This window comes from Anastrepha ludens, chromosome 5, assembly GCF_028408465.1.
Source record: "Anastrepha ludens isolate Willacy chromosome 5, idAnaLude1.1, whole genome shotgun sequence".
In the NCBI taxonomy this organism is placed as follows: Eukaryota; Metazoa; Arthropoda; class Insecta; order Diptera; family Tephritidae; genus Anastrepha; species Anastrepha ludens.
Window position 1 is genome coordinate 90,627,821 of NC_071501.1, and position 13,889 is coordinate 90,641,709.

General features: G+C 36.9%; 1 protein-coding gene across 2 annotated transcripts in view; it reads left to right on the forward strand.

Annotated features, from left to right (window-relative positions):
* Nucleotides 1-11,473, forward strand: part of LOC128865086 (dual 3',5'-cyclic-AMP and -GMP phosphodiesterase 11) — a 76,337-nt gene extending 64,864 nt beyond the window's left edge. The window contains exons 11-17 of one of the 2 annotated variants that reach the window (XM_054105036.1): nt 2,245-2,331; nt 4,788-4,955; nt 5,323-5,450; nt 5,514-5,702; nt 8,918-9,137; nt 9,338-9,421; nt 9,497-11,473. In XM_054105036.1, coding sequence (XP_053961011.1) covers nt 2,245-2,331; nt 4,788-4,955; nt 5,323-5,450; nt 5,514-5,702; nt 8,918-9,137; nt 9,338-9,421; nt 9,497-10,726 — 2,106 coding nt within the window. In that variant the 3' untranslated portion in view covers nt 10,727-11,473. The remainder of the gene's footprint in view (nt 1-2,244; nt 2,332-4,787; nt 4,956-5,322; nt 5,451-5,513; nt 5,703-8,917; nt 9,138-9,337; nt 9,422-9,496) is intronic. The other variant, XM_054105037.1, reaches the window with a different exon arrangement.
* The last annotated feature ends 2,416 nt before the right edge of the window (nt 11,474-13,889 follow it).

Consider the following 13,889-nt stretch of genomic DNA (forward strand, 5'->3'; position numbering starts at 1 on the left):
AGTTTCACTTTCAAAAAATATTATATTTCAGTTTACGTAAATTCATTAATTTTTTAACAACTCTCTACTTTTCTTCAATTTTTAAATTTTTTAAACTGAGAAAAATTAACAAAAATATGTCGGATCAAGACACATTGAGCAGACACTAGCACATGGGCTGAAAGGGGCCGAGCCTAACAAAGAAATCACGTTATCTTTTTATTCGCAATTAGCTTTATTCACGCAAGAAACAACGCAATCATTCCGTTGCCGATCTTAAATTTCAATACCACTTTTGTAGAGCGATTTATTTTTTGCCTCAAAATAGGCTTCAGTTTTAGCGATAACCTCTTTATTAGAGCGAAATTTCTGACCGGTGAGCATTTTGTTTCGGTCTGCAAACAGCCAGTGTTGCTGGGAGCCAAATCTGGCGAATACGGCAGATGTGAAAGCGATTCGAAGAATATGCCATCTATGTGTTAAATCCTTTAAATCCTTGCGTTATATGCAGGAATATATTTTGTTCTTAGATACTAAAGTTTCAAAATCTATAAACAAAGGTCGCCAATTTAGAGTAATTTAACTCATTAGAAGTCAAATGAAAAGTACAAATTCGTTTTATTTATGACTTTAAATTAGGAAAAAGAAACATAAAATTAAAAAAATAATAATAAAAACACAGTTTCAAATGAGTACACTGACCGCCTGACCTTGAAAATTTTCCAAGTGTACTTTCTCGACACAAAGAGTTTTTGGGCACTTCTTACATTGTCAGCGCACTCTTGATTGTCAAAGGACACACCGCAACTGTTTTCAGGATTGTCATGCTAAGAAAAAATAAGAAAAAGTGTCTAATTCTATCTTGAGGTAGGACTGGAACCACCGATTCAGACGGGCACGATTTTTTTTGTACACTGTGACGTACATAGGAAAATAAAATACGAGTACCTTCAACTCTCTTATTATGAGCAGATTTACGCCTTATAAATGCTAGGAGAAGCGAAGCAATGAACCGAGTCGTATAGAGCGCGATTGTGAAGGAAGCTTTTATGATGATGATGATGTGACGTACATAGAAAATATCGTGCGCAATGACGTCGAAACATGAGATGATATCTGGTTGCATTATTACTCGTCACATGTAAATGCCAGGAATCAGCGATAAATATTTCCATGTACCGATGTAAATAACCCCCGTCACTACTTTTTATCAGAAATAGCGATTCTTCTTAATCGATCAATTCACTTGGAACAGGTGGTATGACAGATGATATAGTCAATAGCTTCTTGGAATCTTTTGTAGCTATTTTTAGCCGACAATGGTTGTTTGCTTATTAATGAGAAACTGCAGACCAAAATAGTTATTTTATTTATGTCAGTTGTCACTGTACTCAACTGAGTACAACAAGATTTATATGGCGGCAATTTTGTTGTTATTATAACTATTTGATTGATTGTATTACAGTTTTTAAGTAAATTTGTTATATTTGATTTAGTGTTTGAATGGGACAACAAATGACTGTACAGTCATTATATTTCAAAACTAGTATTCGCACCTGCTCACAACTTCAACTGATGTGTTGATGTAAAAAAATGACAACGCCCACGAAGAATTTATCTGTAGCATAGAACAGATTAATGATAATATAAAAAATAAGAATGTCATCATCATCTCCATAGTACCACAGAGCGGGGTAAACTATTATTTCCGTAACAATTCATCTCCACGTCACGGTCACCAGCTTTTACTTTGAAATGAGATATCCCCATAGCTCCAAAGTCCTCTTCAATGTCATCTCTCCATCGTTTTCTCGATCGGCGTCTTCTTCTATAGCCATGTCGCAAAAAAGATAGTAAACCTAAAAAGAAGGATCGCCTTAAATTGGAAGTAGAACAAGCTGAGAAGGATTTTGAACCAAATAAAATTAAAAAAAAATTAACCCTACCGCCAATTATTTGAAATCTACAATCCACACTTAGTGATAAGGCTGTACTCAGTTGCGTGGAGTGACTTCTAATGGTTTAAACCAACTTTGATATTTCAGAGACCAAATATAGAAAATAGTAAAAAATCAAATCCTTCGTTACTACCTGCTCCATATTCCTTGGGTATGGTAAACTAGGAATTGGCAATTGAAAAATCTCAACAAAAAAATCACTATTGACCCTAGTTTTACAAACATATCATATTTTTCGGATGCAAGTTCTATCAAATTGTGTAATAACTTTCAATTATTTTGATCTCAAATTTTTTTATTTTTTCAGCGATTACGCGTTCCATCTGCTGCCCATTTCCGGCTACATGATTTCCGTTTCGATGACATACATTTTGAAGATGATGATACGTTGAAGGTAAGAACTTTACAACTTTTACAGTTTAGAAAAATATTAAGAATCACTTTACAAATATTTATATATTCGTGGTCACATGCAATAAACAGCTAAGTCGAAAAGCATGTCACTATACGTAGGTAGGTAAGTGAAATAGTTGGAGTACCACTCTGGCACTCCTAAAGTAGCACTGAAGCGTCTTTTTGATACTATTATGAGACCTCCAACAGAAGATGTCTACAGCCATCCTGAGCTGCGGAAGTTTTACGGGATTTGGGTTAGCACACTGACCCAGGTTGTCGAAGAAAGGAATACCCAGAGACCTTAATCGTCTAGCAGCCGAACCCGGACATTCACAGAGAAACTGCTCTACAGTATCCTTCTCTGAAAGGTCCCCACAGCTTCTGCAATGGGGGTTAAATTGTAAACCTAGCTTTTCCGCGAGTGAGCCGATCGTCCAATGACCGGTAAATACAGCTACGAGTTTGGAAATTGAATGGCGAAAAGTGCAAAGGCCTTTCTGAGTACTCCGTATATTGTACTGAGGCCTAAGGATTTTCAAAATAGCACATGAAGAAATGGAACTCTATCTTTTCTGCGCTTTTCTGAGAAATAAGTTGCACAATTCCCTTTTAATAATAATCATGGGTATAGCGATGACCGGATTGGAGACCTCTGAGGCCTATTCAGTCCGTTTTCTTGCAAGCCAATCAGTAATTTCACTTCCCGCTATGTTTCTATGTCCTGGAATATTTGATCTCCTCCTTACAGGAGTTGACGAGTTTGGTTCTGCACCATGGCGTCGTCAGTCTTTTGAGCGCGACTTGACTATCGAAAAAATGTTAATATCTCCCTCAATCCTGCGTTCCCTAAGCATTTTTCGTGCCTACAAAACGCAGAGACTTGTGCCTGAAAAACACTAGCACTATTCGGCAGAAAATAGATAAATTGGCTAATTTAGGGTAAAACCCATACGCTGACTGCTGATTCCATCTTGTAGCCCTCAGTGAAGACAGAGATACCAGTGCCTACATTGAAAGATTGCCTTGGCGCGACCCTCCAACTCCAGTTTTCTGATGGAGAGATTTCTACCAAGTTCAGTGAAATGCGGTGTTAAGTGCCTAAAAATGCGACCATGTCGCTTGAGAAATCGTCTCCAGATGCCAACCTCCCCCTGATTGCACTTTGAGCCGCGCTGGAAATAACGTAAAAGTCATTAAGAAGTGCAAAACAACATTCAGGGCAGAAGTGCCAGGTTCTATTTAATCTAGATTTCCCCTGGTCAAAGCGACATTGCAGGAAACTGCGAGGCAGATGAGCTGGCTAGACAAGGGACCTGTGAGGTAGTTACTCCACTAAACGAGAAGATTAGGATCCCGCTCACTACCTGTGGTCTGCTTTTGGAGAGATTGGTTTTTGTGTCAACTACGCGAACCCTGGGCAAGTAAAGCAAGAAATCTTTCTGACCACGAGTGGATTGGAGGCTATCGAGAAATCTTCAGAAGATAACAAAATTTCAGCTCTCGAATTTTGTGGGTGCCATTCTAGGACATTGACCGCATGGTATACATGCTTTGCGATTCGATTCGGCATTACTTCGAGTCCTTTTTGCGTCAGTTGTATGGAGGATGAGGGGGAATCATCTCCGAAATTTCTTCTTAACTACCCTGCTTTCGCAAGGCTAAGATTTAAGTACCTTGGCTCCCATTTCGTTGCTAAACCTGTTGATATAACAGGCCTTGGTATTAAAAACCTGATGAATTTTAACAGTAACACGAAGTGGCTAACACCACCGTAGATCACTAAATACACATCCCCCTCCTTCTCCTTCCATTCTTCCCAGCCTTCTTATCTCCGTTACAATGGTATCAGAAAGGACAATTTTTTTTTTACTTTCGTCCAAGTGTGCCCTCCCTATGAACAACCATTTTAATTTAATCTAGCCTGGACGTACTTTGCCTAAGGTTGGGAAATGACTGAAAGCCAAATTCTTTCAGGAAAATTTTCCGTCTAGCTAACAAATTTGAGAATATCTGCAACAGGAGCATTCTTGATTTGATTCGGATCCATTTGATCTCAATGAAAGATGTGCAGTCTTGTCTTAGCCAAGGCATTACAGTTGGATAAGATACACTCTGTGGCTTCATTATCATGCAGGCAGAGTCTACACTCCGCAAAAGTCCCAATGTAAATTTTTTACGTAATTTAAAAGTTCTTCAAAAACAAAATTGGGTAATGTATTTGCGTGAGAAACAGAAGTATTCACTTTGATCACTTTTTTAATTATTTATTTTTTAAGAGACTTAAATACTTAGTCTAATAGTATACGGCTTGCATATAAAACTCAGTTCTTTCTTTCATACTTCTTTACTTAAGCGGTTACTCCTTGCGATCATATTGTATATATTCATATTATTTTTCAAACTTACGTGTACTAATTTGCTCTCTCTCTCTCTCTCTCTCTCTCTCTCTCTTAGGCCTGTCTCCGCATGTTCCTCGATCTGGACTTTGTCGAACGTTTCCACATCGACTACGAGGTGCTTTGCCGTTGGCTGCTGAGCGTAAAGAAAAATTATCGCAACGTTACTTATCATAATTGGCGGCACGCCTTCAACGTGGCACAAATGATGTTTGCAATACTGACGGTATGTAAGATGCATTGAAAATCCTTTGCTACGCATAAGAGTATACACACATTTGGCAATAATTTGGTATTTGACAGTTTTTTGTTTACTTTCTTATACAGTTCCTTTTACTTTCACTTTAACTTTGATTTTTTTTTTTTCAAACTATGATTCTCTTAATGATTCTTATATGTACAAAATCAATATTTGCCAAAAATCACATTTACCTATTTAAGGTTTCCAGGCTAATCCAAATGCATGCAACATTACTTTCCTCCCTTCTTTTCAACTCGCATTCTTTGTTGCTTCTATTTAGTTTTTTTTTTTTTGTACAATTTTGAGTCTGAATTGCCATATTTTATTTTTGTTTTTGATTAATTAATCAAAGATTTCCCATAATGGGCAGGCGACGCAGTGGTGGAAGATTTTCGGCGAAATCGAATGCTTGGCGCTGATCATTGGCTGTTTGTGTCACGATTTGGATCATCGGGGGACTAATAACTCCTTCCAGATTAAGTAAGTTTTGCTATATGAGTTATTCAAGGCAAACGTCATAACAGTGCTTTTATATTTTTGTAGAGCCTCCTCACCTTTGGCTCAATTGTATTCGACCTCCACCATGGAACATCATCATTTCGATCAGTGTTTGATGATTTTAAATAGTCCCGGCAATCAGATTCTGGCAAATTTGTCATCCGATGATTATTGTCGCGTTATACGGGTATTGGAAGATGCCATATTGTCGACGGATTTGGCGGTGTATTTTAGGTGAGTAAAACTAAAATTGTGGTGAAATTTTGTATGGTTCTAGTAAAAGAGTGAATTTTGTTCGAACTGAAAGGGCGAGCCTGCTTTAGGAGGCCTCTTTCGTCGAGATTTTAGTTAGAAAAAAAATTAGTTGAGCTCTGCGAAATTTGTTGCGTATTTTAATATAGAATTAATCATCCAATTGGGGTTTGAATAACTTTTTTACTAAACAAAAAATAAATATTTTGAGTGATGGAAATTTTTATTCCGACCTTTACGCGCTCCATCGCTTGTCTGTTTGTATACTGCAGTTGTCTAGTTCAAAAGTGTCAAACAATGATTAACCCTAATCTTCCGATGGGGTGACTAATTTTGCGCCATCCTGTGTTTGAAAGCCACAAAATTAGATTTTCAGTTAAAATGTCTCATAACATTTGGTTGGTATGGAAACTTGAAAACGTCGCATCTCAATGGTGTGAAAGTTGCAGCTCGGAGTTTGTTTCTGAAACAAAAAGCAAAAAAAATAAAACAAAAATAGGGAATAGAGTTTTAATGTTATGACTTTTCGTTTTGGGTGAACTAGAAACAGAAAATTTAAAAAATGTATACACTTTGGAAGTAGGAAAGAAAAATTTGATTTAAAAAGGGTTTACTTCGACGTGGAACTAAAAAACAGAAGATACCTAAAAATTGTAACTTTTTGGAAGTTAGAAAGGGAAAATCAGTCTACTTGGACTTGATATAGAAATCGTTCAACCATTTTTTCAACAACTTTGTTTTAGTCCAAATATAAGCGACTTCAGTACAAAAGTTAAGAAGCTATGATTCGCAGCGAAATGTCTACCCGATTTTTTTTAATTACGTCAACAATTCAAAGAAATCGTAAAAATAAAAATTCCAATTCAATATTTTTTAAGCACCGTAACTACCAAACGCTCGTTTGCTTTTGGCTTTGTAACTACAGAGACATTTGAGAGATTTGAATTCTGTAATTTCGTACTGATATTCTCAAATATATTAGCAAGCGTATGAGGTGTAAAAAATTCGATTCCTAGGTAGGTAGGTAGGTAAGATGGCAAGAGTACCCCAGGTACACTACAAGTAGCACTTACGTGCCGTTTTGATACCATAAAGTGGACCACTACCTCTGAAAGGATTTAGGGAGGAGATAAGACCGTCTACAGCCATCCAGTGCTGTTGATGTAGCGGAGGAGAGAAAAGGGATCTAGGCTGGAGAATTTCATCAAGTCATCCCCAAAGGGGACGCTGAGGAATCTCAAGCGCCTAGCCGCCAAAGCCGGACATCTGCAGAGAAAGTGTTCCACAGTCTCTTTCTCTGTAGGATCCCCACAGCTTTTTCAATGGGGGTTGTACGGAATTCCAAGCTTCTCCGCGTGAGTGCCGGTCACCCAGTGGCCAGTGATCACCGCAATGAGTTTGGAAATTGAATGGCGGGGGGTTCCCATCACCTTAAGCGTTCTGTTTATGTCGTATTGAGGCCATAGTGCTTTTGAAATGGCACACGATGAGACAGACCTCCATCTGTCTTGCGCTTTTCTTAGAAAGAAGTTGTGTAGTTTCCCTTTAACGACGGCCAAGGGGATACCGATGTCTGAGAAGAGGGCAGCTGGATTCGGTTCTGCCGCCCCCTTCCTGGCAAGCTCATCGGCAATTTCATTTCCCTCTATATTCCTGTGCCCAGGAACCCAGATGAGGGAAATGTTTCCTGCACGTTCGAGACGTTTAAGTTCCTCCTTGCAGGAGTTCACGAGAAGAGAGCTGCAATACGGCGACGACAGTGCCTAGATTGCAGCTTGGCTATCGGAAAAAATTTTAATGTCTCCCTCCCAGCAGCGATCCCGAAGCATTTTGCATGCCTGCAGGATCGCGAAGACCTCAGCTTGAAAGACGCTGCTTGTCTCCGGCAGTTTATAGGAGACCGAAATGCTGGCTGATTTGGAGTAGACCCTCGCTCCCACTCCAGACTCCATTTTGGATCCGTCAGTGAAAACAGAGGCATCTATATCCGCAACAACTCTCCCCTCTTTCCAATCTTGCCTGCTCGGAAAGATAGCCCTAGCACAACCCTCAAAGCACAGTTTGCGGATGGAGAGGTCGGTGCGAATATCAGAGAAGGAAGGGGAGATCTGCTTCAAGATGCTGCTATGCCCTGCAGGGAGTTGTCTCCAAAGGCCAAACTCCTTCAGTCTAATAGCACTCTGAGCAGCAATGGATTTAACCTGCAGATCCACAGGAATTAAGTGGAGAATAACGTTGAGCGCAGCGGTGGGACATGTCCTACAGGCATTCGATTCCTAACTCATAGGGAAAAAATTCAAAAGATATGGCCAATATATCACACTTTTAAATGGCTCTTACCAAATTTGAAATAATCAGCTGACTGACTGACGTTATTTGGGTCATGGCGGTGGTTTCTTTACAAACTGGCATTGTGTTGGTGATATATGGAAAAACAGTGTTCGCCCGTTGCCATCTGAGCAACGACTGATTGGACGAGTGTGTGAATACCCGGTGGCGTGGCTAGCGAAGCTGCTCGCACTATTGTGTTCTTCACCTTAGCAGATTAGCCAAATCTGGTAATCTGTCATCCTTTTTCTTAACGGAAGTATGTGGGCAGAGGATAAACTTTGGGAATAATTCCTCTCTTAAAGAATACTTTTATGATTCTGAGGTAATTGTATAAACTCTGCAAGACATTATGGAATACTTCCCGGATAGCTACTCTAACGAAAGCACCCCCGCCTTGATCCGAGTCCAAAATGAAGATCTGAGTACGGTAGACTGGAGAGTTCTTAATAGAGCTCGCAAATTGGCATTGATGGAAATAACTATTGCCGTTCATCAGCTATCCGTCGACATAATTCGGCAGCGGGGCTACTACCTAAACTATAGTTTTGGTAAGGTGAGACTTAAGCCAAAGAAAACCAAGCCTGCATTACCTGTGGCCCCCAGAAAACCCATTGCAAGAAGGGAAGCCACATAGGAAGGCGACGGAGGAACAGCTTTGTTGCTCCAAGATGGTGAAAGTAGCCCAATACAGCTACCTAAAGTCGTCCTACCGCCAACACCTATAATCCGTCCGAATCGCACAGCAGGAACTACCGATACCTTTGAACTTTAATATTACCTCATATTGAAATAGACATCTGATACTAATTTTGTTTTACTCATTTAATTTTACCCATTTAATTTTAATCATTCTTTGTGTTTTTTAGAAAACGTGGCCCATTTCTGCAATCCGTGCAGGAACAACCGCTCAGCTATTGGGAGGATGAAGAGCCGCGTGCCCTGTTGCGTGCTATGAGCATGACTGTCTGTGATTTATCGGCCATTACCAAGCCATGGGATATTGAGAAGCGTGTGGCCGATTTGGTGAGTTCGGAGTTCTTCGAACAGGGCGATATGGAGAAGCAGGAACTAAATATTATGCCCATTGTAAGTATGCGCACGCTGTTGTTGTTATTATTTATTAGCTGTAAGTTTGCTAAGAAAACTGCACTCGATAATTGAAAAATGTGTCTTAGATAGACTTTTGCTAAGAAAACTGCACTCGATAATTAAAAAATGTGTCTTAGATAGACTTTTGCCCCTTCTTGCTTTCATTTTGCTGTAATGCTTGCCATTTTCACTTGCAGGATATCATGAATCGCGAGAAGGAGGACGAATTGCCAATGATGCAAGTTAACTTTATTGAGTCTATTTGCTTGCCAATTTACGAGGTAAGTGCCGGCTATTTAACCTCCTTTTAAGCAGCAGTGTCTAACCAGCCATCTCTCTTGCATCCCTTCATACAGGCTTTTGCAAATCTCTCCGACAAACTGGAACCGCTGGTCGAAGGTGTGCGCGATAATCGCGAGCATTGGATCGAGCTGGCACAACAAGTACAAAAGAAAGAGAAAAGTTCAAGCACCACCAATGGTTGCGCGGAGACGGCAAATCAGAATGGTTGCATTTCAGATGGACGCAGTGACTTGACCGACGAAATCGGCACGACAGTCGTTGCGAATTGTGATAGCAATGCCGATGATGGCATATCAACAGGCGCTGAATGTGAGATAGATGAACAAAGTGATAGTAAAAATCTGGAAGCCAGTAGCCAAATCAACAATGAGAACGATGATAATGACGAAGACGATGAACAGTTGTGCGCGGAGGAGGAGGAGGCAGGCATTGAAGCGGATGATGATGATTCGGATGTAGAGGCGTCACGTCATTCCAATGGTTGCTTTTCGTCCGGTTCGAGTAGGTTGAGCACGCCACCGCCCACAGGGGAAGACGACAGCATACCCACCTCGCCGGCTAAGATGGCGCAAGCCAAACTAATAGCAGCAAATTTGAATAATCTTAATCAGCGTACGCTGAAGTCGTCGCGCACGAGCTGTCGCAATTGTGATTACATGCGCTGCAACAGTACAATGCGGAAGACCTCCTCGCTCAAGTGTCCCAAAGAGCTGCAGCAGCAATTGAATACGCAAACACAGAATGGCGGCAGTTGTGGCTACTACAGCCGGAGTGCGCCCTCAATGAGCGGTTGTGGCATGACCAATGCATCAAATTGTGGGCAACAAAATCACAGCAATAGCCTAAGTCAACCACTGCAGCAGCAACAGAATCATTATCATCATCATCACCACCACACCCACCACCATCATCGGCATCATAGCCACCAACACCAACACCATCATCACCACCACAACAACCAACATGCACTGCATAGCGGCAATGGCGGTGCCATCGGTACCGGCAATACTTCGAGCGGCGCCGAAAGTGATAGAATACCAAAAATAGTCGGTAAGCTGGGTAATATTGATAGTCTGCAATACCTGGCCATTGGCGGTAATGGCGCCGGTGAAGCTCTGCTCCATGCAAATGCGGTCAGTGGCACACCGAACGGTATCGCCTTCACCCCAAATGGACACGTCACCTATTTCGCCGCCAGTGATGTGCCTGTGGGGCTGCCCACAATAACAGTAGCGACGACAGGGACGGCGACGACGACGGCGACAAGCGCATGTGATAAATGAAGAGTGTAGTCTTAGCGAAAGTTTAAGAAGTTTCGATTTCGTATATCATAGATACCTAGTATGTATGGAGTACTTGTATAGGCGTGCATATGTGTAGATATGTACATTCGTAGCTCTAAATGCGAAAGGAAAGTGTGTTTGTAGGCGCGGCGATCAGTGCACAGTTTCGCTGATCGAAGCAAAACACAAATTTCGTTTGGTAAGAGTTGTTGCTATGTACATATCGATCAGTGCAGTGTGTAGTGAGTCTGTTAATGGCTAAATACCGTTAAATGTATTTAACGTAGCAAAAATTTTGTATGTAAAATAATTAATAGTTCTCGGATAATCTGTAACGCAAAGAAGAGATAGAAACACTTTTGCTCCTCTGTAAACACTAAAATTAGCGTAAGCTTTCGGTGCAGTGCTAATTATTTCAAAATATGGAACATGTTTTGCTTAAAAGACCTAATAAAGCAGTTTAATCGAAAGGCATTGGCGTGTGTTGCTAAACGAATTTTGGTGATGGCTTATTGAACTAAAAAAATTGTTTATTAAAAAAATTAAATCTCATTAAAAAAAATTTAAATTAATTAAAAAGCATAATAAATTAAATTTTTTAATTAAACAATTTTTTGCTTTACAATTTCCAAAATGTTTCGTTTGATTCAAATGTTTGAAAATTTTCAAAAATTTTCTCTGACTCATTAAATAAAAAAAAAATATTAAGAAAATTTTCAATTAATTAAAGAACAAATTAATTAAATTTTTAACTAAAATATTTTCTTCCTTTGCAAATTTCCAAAAAATTTCGTTTGTCTTATTAAACAAAACAAAAAATTTCTTTTGCATGCAAATTTGCAAACATTTTCTTATTTAATTAAAAAAAAAAAATCATTAAAAAAATTTTAATGAATTAAAAAGCAATTAGTAAATTTTTTAATTATAAAATTTCTTTATTTGGAAATCGTCGAAAAAATATCGTTTGGCTCATTAAATTAAAAAAAAAAAATGTTTGAAAATTTTCTAAAATTTTCCTCTGACTCATTAAATAAAAAAAATTTTTTAAGAAACATTTCAATTAATTAAAAATAAGTTAATTAAATTTTTTATTAAAATATTTTTCTTCCTTTGCAAATTTCCAAAAAATTTCGTTTGTCTTGTTAAATAAAACAAAAAATTTTTTTGCATGCAAATTTGCAAAAATTTTCTTATGGCTCATTTCATTAAAAAAAATCATTAAAAAAATTGTAATGAATTCAAAACAATTAGTCAAAAAATTTAATTAATAAAATTTCTTTGTTTGGAAATTTCCAAAAAATATCGTTTGGCTCTTTAAATAAATAAGAAATTGTTTGTATACAAATTTTCAAAAATTTTCCTTTCGCTCCTTAAATAAAAACAAAAAAAATCATGAAAAAAAGTTTTAATTTATTAAACAAAATTAAATAAATTTGTAATTAAAACATTTTTTTTGTTTGTAAAATTCCAAAAAATTTCGTTTGGCTCATTTAATAAAAAAAAAATTAATTAAATTAATTAATAAACATGTTTTTTTGTTTGCAAAATTAATTAAACTAAAAAAAATCATTGAAAATTTTAAATTAATAAAAAAAAATTAATTAAGTTTCTAATTAAAAGAAATGATTTTGTTTGCTAATTTACAAAAATTTCGTTCGGCTTATTAAATAAAAAACAATTTTTTTTGTATGCAAATATCGAAAAATTTTCCTTTCTATAACACAGCCTAAGCAATTTTGACTGAGCTGCGAAAATTCTCCTTCGCTAATTGCAAGTATTTTGTTGTTTTTTGTTTTTAAACTGAAAATTTTCTGAACTAAAAAAACAAAAAGTTGTAATTAAAAAAGAAAAAAGTTTAAATTGAAAAGAAAATAATTGTTCTTAAAAAAATATGTATTAAATTGTTAATGTTTTTATTACATTTTTTTTTAATTTCTATTAAAAAAAAATTTGACTGAACAAATTTTAATTAAAGATTTAATTAAATTTTTTTTTTTTATTTCTATTAAAAAAAAATTTTACTAAACAAGTTTTAATCAAAAATTTAATTAAATTTTTTTTTAAATTTCTTTTAAAAAAAAATTTGATTAAACAAATTTTAATTAAAAATTTAATTAAAAAATCTTATTTGTATGCAAATTTCCACAAATTCTCTATACCACTGCTCGTTTGGCTCAATTACCGCTTCAGCAATTTTGACTAGGTTGAACAAAATTCTCCATCGTCAATTCCCACATTTCTCACCAGCAGAGAGCGAACAATGCAGCGCTGCAATGCAACATCCAACTGCAATTAACTTGAAAGCACTTACTAATTTATGACGCAGAAGCAAGCCGAAATTGCACCGAAATTGTATCGAAATTTTAATGAAATTTTTAATACTAATTTTAATTTAAAAAAAAATCTAACTAAATTAGCTTTGATTAGCAATTTTTTCTTAGCTCAATATGCGCGTTTTCTATGTGTGTACGATTATGTTCACTTATGTCCACTATGTATTTGTAATTTTTGTATGTGTTGTATTAAATAAAATGTTTGTTGTATTTTCTGCTAGTGATATCCATATAAATGCACATAAATGCGCACGTGCGTGGAAACTTAGTAAATGTGTATTTTTTGTTTTTAGTTTTGTTTTTAAATTCCTGTGTATTTGTAAGTTTAAGGCGTAGAGTTTAGTGAGAAAAATTGTTTAGTTTATAAGAAATAATTGAAAATATGTATGTAATCACGCGTAGTAGTTCAATTTCTAGTGTAGTTGTGTTAGTGTTAAGTGAGTTTTGTGTACCAAAAATTACAAATATACATACAGACACACCTGCAAATTAAGAATAATAATAGCTACACACCTAAAGCAGCACAAACTTCAAGCTAATAAAAACTAAAAAAGTAGCAAAAAAAAATGCAAAGAAATAGCAATTTTTTTTTTTTAATATTTAACACAAATTGCAAAAGGCAAGAAAATATTAGTAGAAAAACGTTGAAAATGTAAAGAAAAGTTTGAAAGTGTATGCAAATCGTTTTTTCTTAAGAAATAGCATAAATAAATTTATTTAAAAAAAAAGCAAAAGAAAAATTTCAACTGGGCTCTACTAAAAACTCAACTGGGTTTGGTGAGAAAGCTCGGCGGAATATTGAAAATAGCAAAAGTGTCTAGTGATTTAGT